Source organism: Oncorhynchus mykiss, chromosome 13, assembly GCF_013265735.2.
Source record: "Oncorhynchus mykiss isolate Arlee chromosome 13, USDA_OmykA_1.1, whole genome shotgun sequence".
NCBI lineage: Eukaryota > Metazoa > Chordata > Actinopteri > Salmoniformes > Salmonidae > Oncorhynchus > Oncorhynchus mykiss.
In genome coordinates this window covers 72774175-72794032 of record NC_048577.1, presented here as the reverse complement: position 1 = coordinate 72794032, position 19858 = coordinate 72774175, and the positions used below count along the sequence as shown (strand labels likewise).

General features: G+C 42.8%; 1 protein-coding gene across 1 annotated transcript in view; it reads left to right on the top strand.

Annotated features, from left to right (window-relative positions):
- LOC110517414 (transmembrane protein 114) overlaps positions 1-19858 on the top strand; it is a 49287-nt gene that overhangs the window by 1998 nt on the left and 27431 nt on the right. Inside the window, exon 2 of the mRNA XM_036942120.1 lies at positions 2088-2165. Within this exon, the coding sequence (XP_036798015.1) occupies positions 2088-2165 (78 nt within the window). The remainder of the gene's footprint in view (positions 1-2087; positions 2166-19858) is intronic.

Genomic DNA, 19858 nt, shown 5'->3' with positions numbered 1-19858 from the left:
TAACATGTATAGTGTGACCATCTGTAGCTCAGCTGGTACTACCAGGTTATAACATGTATAGTGTGACCATCTGTAGCTCAGCTGGTACTACCAGGTTATAGCATGTATAGTGTGACCATCTGTAGCTCAGCTGGTACTACCAGGTTATAACATGTATAGTGTGACCATCTGTAGCTCAGCTGGTACTACCAGGTTTTAACATGTATAGTGTGACCATCTGTAGCTCAGCTGGTACTACCAGGTTATAACATGTATAGTGTAGTCCCCTGTAGCTCAGCTGGAACAGCATGGTACTACCAGGGAAATATCATGTATAGTGTAATTCCCTGTAGCTCAGCTGGTACTACCAGGTTATAACATGTATAGTGTAGTCCCCTGTAGCTCAGCTGGTACAGCATGGTATTACCAGGTTATAACATGTATAGTGTAGTCCCCTGTAGCTCAGCTGGTACTACCAGGTTATAACATGTATAGTGTAGTCCCCTGTAGCTCAGCTGGTACTACGAGGTTATAGCATGTATAGTGTAGTCCCCTGTAGTTCAGCTGGTACTACCAGGTTATAACATGTATAGTGTGACCATCTGTAGCTCAGCTGGTACTACCAGGTTATAACATGTATAGTGTAGTCCCCTGTAGCTCAGCTGGTACTACCAGGTTATAACATGTATAGTGTAGTTCCCTGTAGCTCAGCTGGTACAGCATGGTACTACCAGGTTATAACATGTATAGTGTAGTCCCCTGTAGCTCAGCTGGTACTACCAGGTTATAACATGTATAGTGTAGTCCCCTGTAGCTCAGCTGGTACTACCAGGTTATAACATGTATAGTGTAGTCCCCTGTAGCTCAGCTGGTACTACCAGGTTATAACATGTATAGTGTAGTCCCCTGTAGCTCAGCTGGTACTACCAGGTTATAACATGTATAGTGTAGTCCCCTGTAGCTCAGCTGGTACTACCAGGTTATAACATGTATAGTGTAGTCCCCTGTAGCTCAGCTGGTACTACCAGGTTATAACATGTATAGTGTAGTCCCCTGTAGCTCAGCTGGTACTACCAGGTTATAACATGTATAGTGTAGTCCCCTGTAGCTCAGCTGGTACTACCAGGTTATAACATGTATAGTGTAGTCCCCTGTAGCTCAGCTGGTACAGCCTGGTACTACATGGCTTTAAGATGCTTTGGATAAGTTTCAGCTAAAGTGTCAGCTAGATGGCAGATATTATATTATCAGATATTATATTATCAGGTATTATATTATCAGATATTATATTATCAGACATTATATTATCAGATATTATATTATCAGATATTATATTATCAGATATTATATTATCAGACATTATATTATCAGATATTATATTATCAGATATTATATTATCAGGTATTATATTATCAGATATTATATTATCAGGTATTATATTATCAGATATTATATTATCAGATATTATATTATCAGACGTTCTATTATCAGACATTCTATTATCAGACTTTCTATTATCAGACATTCTATTATCAGACATTCTGTTATCAGATATTATATTATCAGACATTCTATTATCAGACATTCTATTATCAGACATTCTATTATCAGACTTTCTATTATCAGACGTTATACTACCAGACATTCTATTATCAGACATTATACTACCAGACTGAGGGGGAGGAGATGGGAGAGTTGAGGGGGAGGAGATGAGGGAGAGGAGATGAGGGGGAAGAGATGAGGGAGAGGAGATGAGGGGGAAGAGATGAGGGAGAGGAGATGAGGGGGAGGAGATGGGAGAGTTGAGGGGGAGGAGATGAGGGAGAGGAGATGGGACAGTTGAGGGGGAGAAGATGAGGGAGAAGACATGAGGGGAGAGGACATGAGGGAGAGGAGATGGGAGAGTTGAGGGGAAAGGAGAATAGGGGGGAGAAGATGAGGGGGAGGATATGAGGGGGGAGGAGATGAGGGAGGGAGGATATGAGGGGGGAGATGAGGGGGGAGATGAGGGAGGATATGAGGGGGGGGGGGGGGGGGGAGTTGAGGGGGAGGAGATGAGGGAGGGAAGATGTGATTGGCTGATCCATGTGTTCTGTCTTCTCTCCCAGCCCAGAAGCTCTGTCAGCCATTCGTCAACCCGTTTGAAGGCGGACAAAACCTCACAGACTCTTACAGACAACTTTTAAGTAAGAACAGTTACAGTAACTAAAGCACTTATCATCATCTTCATCATTACCATGGTCATATGATTACCACCTTTTGGGCAGTATTTTGCTGTGTGTTAATGTTAAATATATTGGTGAGTATTTAGCCGTGTTTAAATGTAAGATATATTGGTGAGTATTTAGCCGGGTTTAAATATAAGATATATTGGTGAGTATTTAGCCGTGTGAAAATGTAAGATATATTGGTGAGTATTTAAATGTAAGATATGTTGGTGAGTAATTAGCAGTGTGTAAATGTAAGATATATTGGTGAGTAATTAGCCGTGTTTAAGCGTAAATGATATGTTGGTGGGTAATTAGCCGTGTTTAAGCGTAAATGATATGTTGGTGGGTAATTAGCCGTGTTTAAGTGTAAATGATTTAGCTCATTATTTGTCAGTGCTTCTGCAGCAGGAGGGTGGATGGAGGTGTTCATTGTTGTTTATCATCATTAATCAGGCTGGTTATTGTTGTTTAGCATCATTAATCAGGCTGGTTATTATTGTTTAGCATCATTAATCAGGCTGGTTATTATTGTTTAGTGTCATTAATCAGGCTGGTTATTGTTGTTTAGCGTCATTAATCAGGCTGGTTATTATTGTTTAGCATCATTAATCAGGCTGGTTATTATTGTTTAGTGTCATTAATCAGGCTGGTTATTGTTGTTTAGCGTCATTAATCAGGCTGGTTATTGTTGTTTAGGTCATTAATCAGGCTGGTTATTATTGTTTAGTGTCATTAATCAGGCTGGTTATTGTTGTTTAGGTCATTAATCAGGCTGGTTATTATTGTTTAGCATCATTAATCAGGCTGGTTATTATTGTTTAGTGTCATTAATCAGGCTGGTTATTGTTGTTTAGCGTCATTAATCAGGCTGGTTATTGTTGTTTAGCGTCATTAATCAGGCTGGTTATTGTTGTTTAGTGTCATTAATCAGGCTGGTTATTGTTGTTTAGCGTCATTAATCAGGCTGGTTATTGTTGTTTAGCATCATTAATCAGGCTGGTTATTGTTGTTTAGCATCATTAATCAGGCTGGTTATTGTTGTTTAGCATCATTAATCAGGCTGGTTATTGTTGTTTAGCATCATTAATCAGGCTGGTTATTGTTGTTTAGTGTCATTAATCAGGCTGGTTATTGTTGTTTAGCATCACTAATCAGGCTGGGTATTGTTGTTTAGCATCATTAATCAGGCTGGTTATTGTTGTTTAGCATCATTAATCAGGCTGGTTATTGTTGTTTAGCATCACTAATCAGGCTGGTTATTGTTGTTTAGCATCACTAATCAGGCTGGGTATTGTTGTTTAGCATCATTAATCAGGCTGGTTATTGTTGTTTAGTGTCATTATTCAGGCTGGTTATTATTGTTAGTGTCATTAATCAGGCTGGTTATTGTTGTTTAGCATCATTAATCAGGCTGGTTATTGTTGTTTAGCATCATTAATCAGGCTGGTTATTGTTGTTTAGTGTCATTAATCAGGCTGGTTATTGTTGTTTAGCATCACTAATCAGGCTGGTTATTGTTGTTTAGCATCATTAATCAGGCTGGTTATTGTTGTTTAGCATCATTAATCAGGCTGGTTATTGTTGTTTAGGTCATTAATCAGGCTGGTTATTGTTGTTTAGTGTCATTAATCAGGCTGGTTATTATTGTTAGTGTCATTAATCAGGCTGGTTATTGTTGTTTAGCATCATTAATCAGGCTGGTTATTGTTGTTTAGTGTCATTAATCAGGCTGGTTATTGTTGTTTAGTGTCATTAATCAGGCTGGTTATTGTTGTTTAGCATCATTAATCAGGCTGGTTATTGTTGTTTAGTGTCATTAATCAGGCTGGTTATTGTTGTTTAGCATCATTAATCAGGCTGGTTATTGTTGTTTAGTGTCATTAATCAGGCTGGTTATTGTTGTTTAGTGTCATTAATCAGGCTGGTTATTGTTGTTTAGCATCATTAATCAGGCTGGTTATTGTTGTTTTAGCATCATTAATCAGGCTGGTTATTGTTGTTTAGTGTCATTAATCAGGCTGGTTATTGTTGTTTAGTGTCATTAATCAGGCTGGTTATTGTTGTTTAGCATCATTAATCAGGCTGGTTATTGTTGTTTAGCATCATTAATCAGGCTGGTTATTGTTGTTTAGCATCATTAATCAGGCTGGTTATTGTTGTTTAGGTCATTAATCAGGCTGGTTATTGTTGTTTAGTGTCATTAATCAGGCTGGTTATTATTGTTAGTGTCATTAATCAGGCTGGTTATTGTTGTTTAGGTCATTAATCAGGCTGGTTATTGTTGTTTAGTGTCATTAATCAGGCTGGTTATTATTGTTAGTGTCATTAATCAGGCTGGTTATTGTTGTTTAGCATCATTAATCAGGCTGGTTATTGTTGTTTAGTGTCATTAATCAGGCTGGTTATTGTTGTTTATCATCATTAATCAGGCTGGTTATTGTTGTTTAGTGTCATTAATCAGGCGGGTTATTGTTGTTTAGCATCATTAATCAGGCTGGTTATTGTTGTTTAGTGTCATTAATCAGGCTGGTTATTGTTGTTTAGTGTCATTAATCAGGCTGGTTATTGTTGTTTAGGTCATTAATCAGGCTGGTTATTGTTGTTTAGTGTCATTAATCAGGCTGGTTATTATTGTTAGTGTCATTAATCAGGCTGGTTATTGTTGTTTAGCATCATTAATCAGGCTGGTTATTGTTGTTTAGTGTCATTAATCAGGCTGGTTATTGTTGTTTAGCATCATTAATCAGGCTGGTTATTGTTGTTTAGCATCATTAATCAGGCTGGTTATTGTTGTTTAGCATCATTAATCAGGCTGGTTATTATTGTTTAGTGTCATTAATCAGGCTGGTTATTGTTGTTTAGTGTCATTAATCAGGCTCCTGTAGAGGTATTGGCTGGTTATTGTTGTTTAGTGTCATTAATCAGGCTGGTTATTGTTGTTTAGCATCATTAATCAGGCTGGTTATTGATGTCTAGTGTCATTAATCAGGCTCCTGTAGAGGTATTGGCTGGTTATTATTGTTAGTGTCATTAATCAGGCTGGTTATTGTTGTTTAGTGTCATTAATCAGGCTGGTTATTGTTGTTTAGTGTCATTAATCAGGCTGGTTATTGTTGTTTAGTGTCAATAATCAGGCTGGTTATTTTTGTTTAGTGTCATTAATCAGGCTGGTTATTGTTAGCATCATTAATCAGGCTGGTTATTGTTGTTTAGTGTCATTAATCAGGCTCCTGTAGAGGTATTGGCTGGTTATTGTTGTTTAGCATCATTAATCAGGCTCCTGTAGAGGTATTGGCTGGTTATTGTTGTTTAGTGTCATTAATCAGGCTCCTGTAGAGGTATTGGCTGGTTATTGTTGTTTAGCGTCATTAATCAGGCTCCTGTAGAGGTATTGGCTAGTTATTGATTAAAACAACAACATTTTATCAGATGTTCTTATCCAGAGCCATTTACAGTTAATACATTCCTCACCAGATTGCCAAGTGGGACAACCACATACTGAGCCTTCAGAATGTTTTCAAACCCCTTGACTTTCCCCACATTGTGTTGTGTTACAGCCTGAACTTAAAATGGAATACATGGAGATTTAGTTGGCCACTGGCCTGACACACAATACCCCATAATGTCAAAGTGGAATTATGTTTATCGAATTTTTTAATTTTTAATTTATTTTTTACAAATTATAACAAATTGTAAGGCTAAAATGTCTTGTGTCAATAAGTATTCAACCCCGTTGTTATAGAAACGCCTAAATAAGTTCAGGTGTAAAAATGTGATTAACAAGTGACATAATTAGTTGCATGGACTCACTATGTGTGCAATAATAGTGTTTAACATCATTTTTGAATGATTACCTCATCTTTGTACCCCACACATACAATTATCTCTTATGTCCCTCAGTCAAGCAGTGAATTACAAACACAGATTCAACCACAAAGACCAGGGAGGTTTTCCAATGTTTGCCAAAGTAGGGCACCTATTGGTCGATGGGTAAAAATGATAAAAGCAGACATTGAAAATCCCCTTTGAGCCTCTGGTGAAGTTAATAATTACACTTTGGATGGTGTATCAATACACCCAGTCAATACAACTCAGTTGCTCAGAGAGACCCATGGTGACTTTAAAACATGGCTGTGACAGGAGAACACTGAGGATGGATCAACTACATAGTTACTCTACAACACTAACCTAACTGACAGAGTTTAATGGCTGTGATGGGAGAAAACTGAGGATGGATCAACTACATTGTAGTTACTCTACAATACTAACCTAATTGACAGAGTGAAAAGAAGGAAGCCTGTACAGAATAACAATATTCCAAAACATACATCCTGTTTGCAACAAGGAACTAAAGTAAAACTGCAAATAATGTGGCAAAGAAATTAACTTTAGGTCCTGAACACAAAGTTTTGTGTTTGAGGAAAATCCAATACAACTCATTACTGAGTACCACTCTCCACATGTTCAAGCATAGTGGTGGCTGCATCATGTTATGGGTATACTTGTCATAGTTAAGGGCTGGAGAGTTTTTCCAGGTGAAAAAAACATGATAAAATGGAGATGATCCACATCCATCCATCCAGCTCGAAGAAGTTTGATAAGAATTTTGGGAAGGTATTGAACAATCCATGTGTGGAAAGCTGTTAGAGATTTACCCAGAAACACTCACAGCTGTAATCGCTGCCAAATGTGCTTCTACAAAGCAGTTGATTTATTTTATTTTATTGAACCTTTATTTAACAAGGCAAGTCAGTTAAGAACAAATTCTTAATTATAATGACGGCCTACCAAAAGACAAAAGACCTCCTGTGGGGACGGGGGATAAAAAAATAAATAATAAATAATAAAATAAAAAACATATAAATATAGGACAAAACACTACGTAAAGAGAGACCTAAAAACAACAACATAACAAGGCAGCAACACATGACAACACAGCGTGGTATCAACACAACACTACATAAAGAGAGACCTAAAAACAACAACATAACAAGGCAGCAACACATGACAACACAGCGTGGTATCAACACAACACTACATAAAGAGAGACCTAAAAACAACAACATAACAAGGCAGCAACACATGACAACACAGCGTGGTAGCAACACAACACTACATAAAGAGAGACCTAAAAACAACAACATAACAAGGCAGCAACACATGACAACACAGCGTGGTAGCAACACAACACTACATGAAGAGAGACCTAAAAACAACAACATAACAAGGCAGCAACACATGACAACACAGCGTGGTAGCAACACAACACTACATAAAGAGAGACCTAAAACAACAACATAACAAGGCAGCAACACATGACAACACAGCGTGGTAGCAACACAACACTACATAAAGAGAGACCTAAAACAACAACATAACAAGACAGCAACACATGACAACACAGCGTGGTAGCAACACAACACTACATGAAGAGAGACCTAAAAACAACAACATAACAAGGCAGCAACACATGACAACACAGCGTGGTAGCAACACAACATGGTAGCAACACAACATGGTAGCAACACAACATGGTTGAAACCCAACATGGTAGCAGGACAAAACACGCTACAAGCATTATTGGGCACAGACAACACAAAGGGCAAGAAGGTAGAGACAACAATAGATCACACAAAGCAGCCACAACTGTCAGTAAGAGTGTCCATGACTGAGTCTTTGAATAAAGAGATTGAGATTAAAACTGTTCGGTTTGAGTGTTTGTTGTAGCTCGTTCCAGTCTCTAGCTGCAGCGAACTGAAAAGACGAGCGACCAGGGATGTGTGTGCTTTGGGGACCTTTAACAGAATGTGACTGTCAGAACGGGTGTTGTATTGACTCAGAGGTGTGAATAGATACGTATGTAAATGAGATATTTCTGTATTTCATTTTCAATACATTTGTGAACATTTCTTAAAACATGTTTTGACTTTGGCATTATGGGGTGTTGTGCGTAGATAGGTGAGAAACAAATCAATTTAATCCATTTTGAAATCAGGTTGTAACACTACAAAATGTGGAATGGGTCAAGGGGTATGAATACTTCCTGAAGGCTCTGTATCACAGTCATATCAAGTTCATTTTTCATCAAAGTTACTATCAGCATAGTCAGGGCCAGTAAGGAGGAAAAAGTCAAGTGTGAGTGTTAGACAATGTCAAACCCAACACTTGGCCCCTAAGCCCTTTATCGAGTGGCCACTTGCTGTTGGGTTCGATAGTGATTGATTTTATTTTTTATTTAACTTTTATTTAACTAGGCAAGTCAGTGTTTTGTTAAGACTCTCTGTAGAGTCCAATATAACGGATTAATAAAACACCACTCTGTAGAGTCTAATATACTGGCTTAACAAAACACCACTCTGTAGAGTCCAATATACTGTCTTAACAAAACACCACTCTGTAGAGTCTAATATACTGGCTTAACAAAACACCACTCTGTAGAGTCCAATATAACGGATTAATAAAACACCACTCTGTAGAGTCTAATATACTGGCTTAACAAAACACCACTCTGTAGAGTCTAATATACTGGCTTAACAAAACACCACTCTGTAGAGTCCAATATACTGTCTTAACAAAACACCACTCTGTAGAGTCTAATATACTGTCTTAACAAATCACCACTCTGTAGAGTCCAATATACTGTCTTAACAAAACACCACTCTGTAGAGTCCAATATACTGTCTTAACAAAACACCACTCCAGAGAGGCCCGTAGACACACTCCTCATCCAATAAGATGACGAAAAGGCCGCTCTTTGTGATGCAGACAGTGGAGGTGGGCAAACCCATTACTCATCGTGTTCAAGAGAAAATGAGCAGCGGCTCAGTGTTTGCCTCTCTAGGCAGTTTGTGGACCTAGCTGATATTTACAGCTGAGGCTGCTGGCGCCTTCATACGCACTCCTGGTCTACGTTCCAAAATGGCACCCTATTCCCTATATAGAGCACTATTTTAACCAGGGACCATAGGGCTCTGGTCGGAAGTAGTGCACTATATAGTAAAAAGTGTGCCATTCGGGATGCACGCTTCATTACAGGAGGAAAGCAGCAGATAGTGACTGAACCCCCATGTGACACTCCTTAATAATACAACTCCTCTTTCCTGAGCTCACATCATGTGTTTCTATTGAGTTATTGATCCAAGGCTCTCTGTCAATAACACCTCCAACAGCCCTGTCCAAACCAAGGACCTTTATAGACGGGAGTTTTCCAGGAAACACAGTCTGAAGAAGATGAAGATGAAGAAGAAGATTCCCTTGTTTTCCCAGAAATCCTGTTTGTAGGATTCCCGGATTTCCTGCTTATTCCAATCGTCATTCCATGGCTCGGCGCCATTAGCTTCTCCTGGTCGACGGTGCCGCCGTACGACAGGGAGTGACACAGCTCCTTAGCCTTCCACTTCCTAGAGGACGGAGAGGAGGGACAGCTGTCTTCACAGAGCACACGCTGCCTGAGCTGCAGATCGATAGCTCTTCTCATAGAGATCTTCTCTATTTCAACCATTTTATATTTATGATGTACTACAGGAAGTGACTTGCTAAAAAAATCTACGTCATTTTAAAAATTTTTTTTTTTACAGTGGCTGATTCTCTCAATCCCTTCTCTATGAATCTCTCTGCTTATTGAAGAATCATTGTCTCTTTAATAACTCTACCTACAGGTGCCCCCGCACATTGACTCTGTACCGGTACCCCCTGTATATAGCCTCCACATTGACTCTGTACCGGTACCCCCTGTATATAGCCTCCACATTGACTCTGTACCGGTACCCCCTGTATATAGCCTCCACATTGACTCTGTACCGGTACCCCCTGTATATAGCCTCCACATTGACTCTGTACCATTACCCCCCTGTATATAGTCTCCACATTGACTCTGTACTGGTACCCCCTGTATATAGCCTCCACATTGACTCTGTACCGGTACCCCCTGTATATAGTCTCCACATTGACTCTGTACCGGTACCCCCTGTATATAGTCTCCACATTGACTCAGTACCGGTACCCCCTGTATATAGTCTCCACATTGACTCTGTACCGGTACCCCCCTGTATATAGTCTCCACATTGACTCAGTACCGGTACCCCCTGTATATAGTCTCCACATTGACTCTGTACCGGTACCCCCCTGTATATAGTCTCCACATTGACTCTGTACCGGAACCCCCTGTATATAGCCTCCACATTGACTCTGTACCGGTACCCCCTGTATATAGCCTCCACATTGACTCTGTACCGGTACCCCCCTGTATATAGCCTCCACATTGACTCTGTACCGGTACCCCCCTGTATATAGCCTCCACATTGACTCTGTACCGGTACCCCCTGTATATAGCCTCCACATTGACTCTGTACCGGTACCCCCTGTATATAGCCTCCACATTGACTCTGTACCGGTACCCCCCTGTATATAGCCTCCACATTGACTCTGTACCGGTACCCCCTGTATATAACCTCCACATTGACTCTGTACCGGTACCCCCCTGTATATAGTCTCCACATTGACTCTGTACCGGTACCCCCTGTATATAGTCTCCACATTGACTCTGTACCATTACCCCCCTGTATATAGTCTCCACATTGACTCTGTACCGGTACCCCCTGTATATAGTCTCCACATTGACTCTGTACCGGTACCACCTGTATATAGCCTCCACATTGACTCTGTACCGGTATCCCCTGTATATAGTCTCCACATTGACTCTGTACCGGTACCACCTGTATATAGCCTCCACATTGACTCTGTACCGGTACCCCCCTGTATATAGCCTCCACATTGACTCTGTACCGGTACCCCCTGTATATAGTCTCCACATTGACTCTGTACCGGTACCCCCTGTATATAGCCTCCACATTGACTCTGTACCGGTACCCCCCTGTATATAGTCTCACTATTGTTATTTTACTGCTGATTTTTAATTACTTGCTACTTTTATTTCTTATTCTTATCCATACTTTTTAAAACTGCATTGTTGGTTAGGGGCTTGTAAGTAAGCATTTCACTGTAAGTTCTACACCTGTTGTATTCGGCGCATGTGACTAATAAAATGAGATTTGATTTGATTTTGACAGAATGGAGTGGAAAGCATTCTGGATGTAGTCTATCTGGACAGAATGGAGGGGAAAGCATTCTGGATGTAGTCTAAGGTTATCTGGACAGAATGGAGGGGTAAGCATTCTGGATGTAGTCTATCTGGACAGAATGGAAGGGAAAGCATTCTGGATGTAGTCTATCTGGACAGAATGGAGGGGTAAGCATTCTGGATGTAGTCTATCTGGACAGAATGGAGGGGAAAGCATTCTGGATGTAGTCTATCTGGACAGAATGGGAGGGAAAGCATTCTGGATGTAGTCTATCTGGACAGAATGGAGGGGAAAGCATTCTGGATGTAGTCTATCTGGACAGAATGGAGGGGTAAGCATTCTGGATGTAGTCTAAGGTTATCTGGACAGAATGGAGGGGAAAGCATTCTGGATGTAGTCTAAGGTTATCTGGACAGAATGGAGGGGAAAGCATTCTGGATGTAGTCTATCTGGACAGAATGGAAGGGAAAGCATTCTGGATGTAGTCTATCTGGACAGAATGGAGGGGTAAGCATTCTGGATGTAGTCTATCTGGACAGAATGGAGGGGTAAGCATTCCGGATGTAGTCTATCTGGACAGAATGGAGGGGAAAGCATTCTGGATGTAGTCTAAGGTTATCTGGACAGGATGGAGGGGAAAGCATTCTGGATGTAGTCTATCTGGACAGAATGGAGGGGAAAGCATTCTGGATGTAGTCTATCTGGACAGAATGGAGGGGAAAGCATTCTGGATGTAGTCTATCTAGACAGAATGGAGGGGAAAGCATTCTGGATGTAGTCTATCTGGACAGGATGGAGGGGAAAGCATTCTGGATGTAGTCTATCTGGACAGAATGGAGGGGAAAGCATTCTGGATGTAGTCTATCTGGACAGGATGGAGGGGAAAGCATTCTGGATGTAGTCTAAGGTTATCTGGACAGGATGGAGGGGGTAAGCATTCTGGATGTAGTCTAAGGTTATCTGGACAGAATGGAGGGGTAAGCATTCTGGATGTAGTCTATCTGGACAGAATGGAGGGGTAAGCATTCTGGATGTAGTCTATCTGGACAGAATGGAGGGGTAAGCATTCTGGATGTAGTCTATCTGGACAGAATGGAGGGGTAAGCATTCTGGATGTAGTCTATCTGGACAGAATGGAGGGGTAAGCATTCTGGATGTAGTCTATCTGGACAGAATGGAGGGGAAAGCATTCTGGATGTAGTCTATCTGGACAGAATGGGAGGGAAAGCATTCTGGATGTAGTCTATCTGGACAGAATGGAGGGGAAAGCATTCTGGATGTAGTCTATCTGGACAGAATGGAGGGGTAAGCATTCTGGATGTAGTCTAAGGTTATCTGGACAGAATGGAGGGGAAAGCATTCTGGATGTAGTCTAAGGTTATCTGGACAGAATGGAGGGGAAAGCATTCTGGATGTAGTCTATCTGGACAGAATGGAAGGGAAAGCATTCTGGATGTAGTCTATCTGGACAGAATGGAGGGGTAAGCATTCTGAATGTAGTCTATCTGGACAGAATGGAGGGGTAAGCATTCTGGATGTAGTCTATCTGGACAGAATGGAGGGGAAAGCATTCTGGATGTAGTCTAAGGTTATCTGGACAGGATGGAGGGGAAAGCATTCTGGATGTAGTCTATCTGGACAGAATGGAGGGGAAAGCATTCTGGATGTAGTCTATCTGGACAGAATGGAGGGGAAAGCATTCTGGATGTAGTCTATCTAGACAGAATGGAGGGGAAGCATTCTGGATGTAGTCTATCTGGACAGGATGGAGGGGAAAGCATTCTGGATGTAGTCTATCTGGACAGAATGGAGGGGAAAGCATTCTGGATGTAGTCTATCTGGACAGGATGGAGGGGAAAGCATTCTGGATGTAGTCTAAGGTTATCTGGACAGGATGGAGGGGGTAAGCATTCTGGATGTAGTCTAAGGTTATCTGGACAGAATGGAGGGGTAAGCATTCTGGATGTAGTCTATCTGGACAGAATGGAGGGGTAAGCATTCTGGATGTAGTCTATCTGGACAGAATGGAGGGGTAAGCATTCTGGATGTAGTCTATCTGGACAGAATGGAGGGGAAAGCATTCTGGATGTAGTCTATCTGGACAGAATGGAGGGGAAAGCATTCTGGATGTAGTCTATCTGGACAGAATGGAGGGGGTAAGCATTCTGGATGTAGTCTATCTGGACAGAATGGAGGGGTAAGCATTCTGGATGTAGTCTATCTGGACAGAATGGCGGGGGTAAACATGCATCTCATTGATCTGAGTTAGAATCAGTCTCCCTCCTCCTTTCCCATTTTGATTATAGTCCTGCAATAACCTGGTTATCAGACCATGCTGGTTAATTTATCCAACATTGAACTCCCTCTCTCTCTCACACACGCACACACACACACACACACACACACACACACACACACACACACACACACACACACACACACACACACACACACACACACACACACACACACACACACACACACACACACACACACACACACACACACACACACACACACACATACACACACAATCCCAATCCCTCCAGTGCTCAACCTCTCCCTCAGCTCTCTTCCTCCCCATTGATTGTGTGGTCAGATGCTGTCACCCATGGGGTAAACGTAGGTTACACAGTAAGTCTCTCAGCAAACACAGCTTTATTTACCATTGGAGCCAGCTCCTCCCCCACCATGTTACTGGATGGAGAAAGGAGGGAATGGTTGTATAACTAGACTATGATTTCCTGCTGAGCACATTTCTTCAATTTATTCTTATGTGTGTGTGTGTACGTGTGTATGTGTGTGTGTGTGTGGGTGCATGCATTTATGTGTGTGCGTGTCTATTGCGTAGGTAGAGGAGGATGTTATCTGTGTGATATGCAGCAGCTGTTTGGGATCAGAGTTCTCCCACTGAGAGACAAAGGATGCTGATTGGTGCCAGTCTAGGGCTGATTACCAGCTTATGTTTACCAGGACCACAGGTGCATCATTGAACAGGTACTGGTCACTCGGGCTCTGTTGGCCAAAACACTTAACCGCTAGTTTTGTAAGGAACCTGATGCCCCTCTGCTTGGCACTCAGCATAAAAAATTGCCCTTCACAGTCATTCTTATTCCCATGTAAAATAGCCTTTTGAGTGACAGACACATTATCCATAATAACCCCCTCCCCTCCCCCCCTGATAAATGCTCAGAATAGAAAGAAAGAAATACCAGGAAGTCTGAAAACACAGACTGAGTGGGTGGGGAGCTAGTATGCTGAGTGGGCGGGGAGCTAGTATGCTGAGTGGGTAGGGAGCTAGTATGCTGAGTGGGCTAGTATGCTGAGTGGGTAGGGAGCTAGAATGCTGAGTGGGAGGGGAGCTAGTATGCTGAGTGGGAGGGGAGCTAGTATGCTGAGTGGCCAGGGAGCTAGTATGCTGAGTGGGAGGGGAGCTAGTATGCTGAGTGGCCAGGGAGCTAGTATGCTGAGTGGGTGGGGAGCTAGTATGCTGAGTGGGTGGGGAGCTAGTATGCTGAGTGGGTGGGGAGCTAGTATGCTGAGTGGGCGGGGAGCTAGTATGCTGAGTGGGCGGGGAGCTAGTATGCTGAGTGGGTAGGGAGCTAGTATGCTGAGTGGGCTAGTATGCTGAGTGGGTAGGGAGCTAGAATGCTGAGTGGGAGGGGAGCTAGTATGCTGAGTGGGAGGGGAGCTAGTATGCTGAGTGGCCAGGGAGCTAGTATGCTGAGTGGGAGGGGAGCTAGTATGCTGAGTGGCCAGGGAGCTAGTATGCTGAGTGGGTGGGGAGCTAGTATGCTGAGTGGGTGGGGAGCTAGTATGCTGAGTGGGTGGGGAGCTAGTATGCTGAGTGGGTGGGGAGCTAGTATGCTGAGTGGGTGGGGAGCTACTATGCTGAGTGGGCGGGGAGCTAGTATGCTGAGTGGGCGGGTAGCTAGTATGCTGAGTGGGCGGGGAGCTAGTATGCTGAGTGGGAGGGGGGCTAGTATGCTGAGTAGGCGGGGAGCTAGTATGCTGAGTGGGAGGGGAGCTAGTATGCTGAGTGGGAAGGGAGCTAGTATGCTGAGTGGCCAGGGAGCTAGTATGCTGAGTGGGAGGGGAGCTAGTATGCTGAGTGGCCAGGGAGCTAGTATGCTGAGTGGGTGGGGAGCTAGTATGCTGAGTGGGTGGGGAGCTAGTATGCTGAGTGGGTGGGGAGCTAGTATGCTGAGTGGGTGGGGAGCTACTATGCTGAGTGGGCGGGGAGCTAGTATGCTGAGTGGGCGGGTAGCTAGTATGCTGAGTGGGCGGGGAGCTAGTATGCTGAGTGGGAGGGGGGCTAGTATGCTGAGTAGGCGGGGAGCTAGTATGCTGAGTGGGAGGGGAGCTAGTATGCTGAGTGGGAAGGGAGCTAGTATGCTGAGTGGCCAGGGAGCTAGTATGCTGAGTGGGAGGGGAGCTAGTATGCTGAGTGGCCAGGGAGCTAGTATGCTGAGTGGGTGGGGAGCTAGTATGCTGAGTGGGTGGGGAGCTAGTATGCTGAGTGGGTGGGGAGCTAGTATGCTGAGTGGGTGGGGAGCTAGTATGCTGAGTGGGTGGGGAGCTACTATGCTGAGTGGGCGGGGAGCTAGTATGCTGAGTGGGCGGGTAGCTAGTATGCTGAGTGGGCGGGGAGCTAGTATGCTGAGTGGGAGGGGGGCTAGTATGCTGAGTAGGCGGGGAGCTAGTATGCTGAGTGGGAGGGGAGCTAGTATGCTGAGTGGGCGGGGAGCTAGTATGCTGAGTGGGCGGGGAGCTAGTATGCTGAGTGGGCTAGTATGCTGAGTGGGCGGGGAGCTAGTATGCTGAGTGGGCTAGTATGCTGAGTGGGCGGGGAGCTAGTATGCTGAGTGGGCGGAGAGCTAGTATGCTGAGTGGGCTAGTATGCTTAGTGGGCGGGGAGCTAGTATGCTGAGTGGGCGGGGAGCTAGTATGCTGAGTGGGCGGGGAGCTAGTATGCTGAGTGGGCTAGTATGCTGAGTGGGCGGGGAGCTAGTATGCTGAGTGGGCAGGAGCTAGTATGCTGAGTGGGCGGGGAGCTAGTATGCTGAGTGGGCGGGGAGCTAGTATGCAGAGTGGGCGTGGAGTTCTGTGAGATAGAAAACACCTGTGTCAAGCAACATGGACTCAGTGAGCTGTGTGATTATCTCAAGCAAATTTTCTTCAACCTCAAACAACATTGAAATTGCACGCAACATCTAATCCTATTGTACATCACCTAATTACATATAATTTAACTTGCTAGCCCAAATGGAATTGGACAATTCCCAAATGAAATTCTTGGACAATTTATATATATATATATACACACACACTGTCTGTCTGTCTGTCCCCATAGGGTTTACACACACACACACACACACACACACACACACACACACACACACACACACACACACACACACACACACACACACACACACACACACACACACACACACAAACACACACACACACACACACACACACACACACACACACACACACACACACACACACACACACACAAACACACACACACACACACACACAAAAACAAACATGCAACAATTTCACAGATTTGACTACTGCTGATAACTGGTGTACTGCTACTACTGGCAGGTAAGCACCCTATACCCTACATCCTATACGCTATACCCTATATCTATACTTTGGACGTAGTGCCAAATTCTCTAAAACGGCTCTGGTGGACATTCCTACATGACAATTTCACGCTCCCTCAAAACTTGAGACATCAGTGGCATTGTGTTGTGTGACAAAACTGCACATTTTAGAGTGGCCTTTTATTTCCACCAGCACAAGGTGCACCTGTGATTATGTTTAATCAGCTTCTTGATATGCCACACCTGTTAGGTAGATGGATTATTTTGGTGAAGGAGAAATGCTCACTAACAGGGATGTAAACAAATTGGCGCACAACATCTGAGAGAAATAACATGTGACCAACACTTTACATGTTGAGTTTATTAATTTTTTCAGTATATATAACAGCCTTCCAAAAAACCCTGATGAAGGCGTAGAGCTGAAAATGTGATGGTTTTATGAGTGAAGGTATAGAGCTGAAAATGTGATGGTTTTATGAGTGAAGGTATAGAGCTGAAAATGTGATGGTTTTATGAGTGAAGGTATAGAGCTGAAAATGTGATGGTTTTCTGAGTGAAGGTATAGAGCTGAAAATGTGATGGTTTTATGAGTGAAGGCATAGAGCTGAAAATGTGATGGTTTTATGAGTGAAGGCGTAGAGCTGAAAATGTGATGGTTTTATGAGTGAAGGCGTAGAGCTGAAAATGTGATGGTTTTATGAGTGAAGGCGTAGAGCTGAAAATGTGATGGTTTTATGAGTGAAGGCGTAGAGCTGAAAATGTGATGGTTTTATGAGTGAAGGCATAGAGCTGAAAATGTGATGGTTTTATGAGTGAAGGCGTAGAGCTGAAAATGTGATGGTTTTATGAGTGAAGGCATAGAGCTGAAAATGTGATGGTTTTATGAGTGAAGGCGTAGAGCTGAAAATGTGATGGTTTTATGAGTGAAGGCGTAGAGCTGAAAATGTGATGGTTTTATGAGTGAAGGCATAGAGCTGAAAATGTGATGGTTTTATGAGTGAAGGCGTAGAGCTGAAAATGTGATGGTTTTATGAGTGAAGGCATAGAGCTGAAAATGTGATGGTTTTATGAGTGAAGGCATAGAGCTGAAAATGTGATGGTTTTATGAGTGAAGGCGTAGAGCTGAAAATGTGATGGTTTTATGAGTGAAGGCATAGAGCTGAAAATGTGATGGTTTTATGAGTAAAGGCGTAGAGCTGAAAATGTGATGGTTTTATGAGTGAAGGCGTAGAGCTGAAAATGTGATGGTTTTATGAGTGAAGGCGTAGAGCTGAAAATGTGATGGTTTTATGAGTGAAGGCATAGAGCTGAAAATGTGATGGTTTTATGAGTGAAGGCGTAGAGCTGAAAATGTGATGGTTTTATGAGTGAAGGCATAGAGCTGAAAATGTGATGGTTTTATGAGTGAAGGCATAGAGCTGAAAATGTGATGGTTTTATGAGTGAAGGCGTAGAGCTGAAAATGTGATGGTTTTATGAGTGAAGGTATAGAGCTGAAAATGTGATGGTTTTATGAGTGAAGGCATAGAGCTGAAAATGTGATGGTTTTATGAGTGAAGGCGTAGAGCTGAAAATGTGATGGTTTTATGAGTGAAGGCGTAGAGCTGAAAATGTGATGGTTTTATGAGTGAAGGCATAGAGCTGAAAATGTGATGGTTTTATGAGTGAAGGCGTAGAGCTGAAAATGTGATGGTTTTATGAGTGAAGGCATAGAGCTGAAAATGTGATGGTTTTATGAGTGAAGGCATAGAGCTGTTAAATGTGATGGTTTTATGAGTGAAGGCGTAGAGCTGAAAATGTGATGGTTTTATGAGTGAAGGCGTAGAGCTGAAAATGTGATGGTTTTATGAGTGAAGGCGTAGAGCTGAAAATGTGATGGTTTTATGAGTGAAGGCGTAGAGCTGAAAATGTGATGGTTTTATGAGTGAAGGCATAGAGCTGAAAATGTGATGGTTTTATGAGTGAAGGCGTAGAGCTGAAAATGTGATGGTTTTATGAGTGAAGGCGTAGAGCTGAAAATGTGATGGTTTTATGAGTGAAGGCGTAGAGCTGAAAATGTGATGGTTTTATGAGTGAAGGCATAGAGCTGAAAATGTGATGGTTTTATGAGTGAAGGCGTAGAGCTGAAAATGTGATGGTTTTATGAGTGAAGGCGTAGAGCTGAAAATGTGATGGTTTTATGAGTGAAGGCATAGAGCTGAAAATGTGATGGTTTTATGAGTGAAGGCGTAGAGCTGAAAATGTGATGGTTTTATGAGTGAAGGTATAGAGCTGAAAATGTGATGGTTTTATGAGTGAAGGCATAGAGCTGAACATGTGATGGTTTTATGAATGAAGGCGGTGTGGTGTGATGTCATTACATGTGTTTCCAGTCGGTCTGATCTGTGGTGTGATGTCATTCCAGTCGGTCTGATCTGTGGTGTGATGCCATTCCAGTTGATCTGATCTGTGGTGTGATGCCATTCCAGTCGGTCTGATCTGTGGTGTGATGTCATTCCAGTCGGTCTGATCTGTGGTGTGATGCCATTCCAGTCGGTCTGATCTGTGGTGTGATGTCATTCCAGTCGGTCTGATCTGTGGTGTGATGTCATTCCAGTCGGTCTGATCTGTGGTGTGATGTCATTCCAGTCGGTCTGATCTGTGGTGTGTTTCCAGTGATGGTGTCTCTTGTGAAAGACTCCACGTATTGTTTGGCCTTGTGTCTATTGAGAACTGATGTCTCAATCAATGGTTCTCAATTATCTCTTCAGGGTGGATGTGGAGGAAATCAAGCTTCCTGAAGTATTTCCATTCATATAGGTTTGCTACTCAGAGGTTCATTATCCGTTCCCGATGCACATTAGTGACGTCTGCGAGTCAGCAGCAAATAGCAGCGTGTGATAATCAAGAGTTGTGTTTTTGTCATTCATCCTAACTCTGTGGTGCAGTGGTAAATGGTTGTCTTTAGACTACAGTCTGTTGGATTGGCAGAG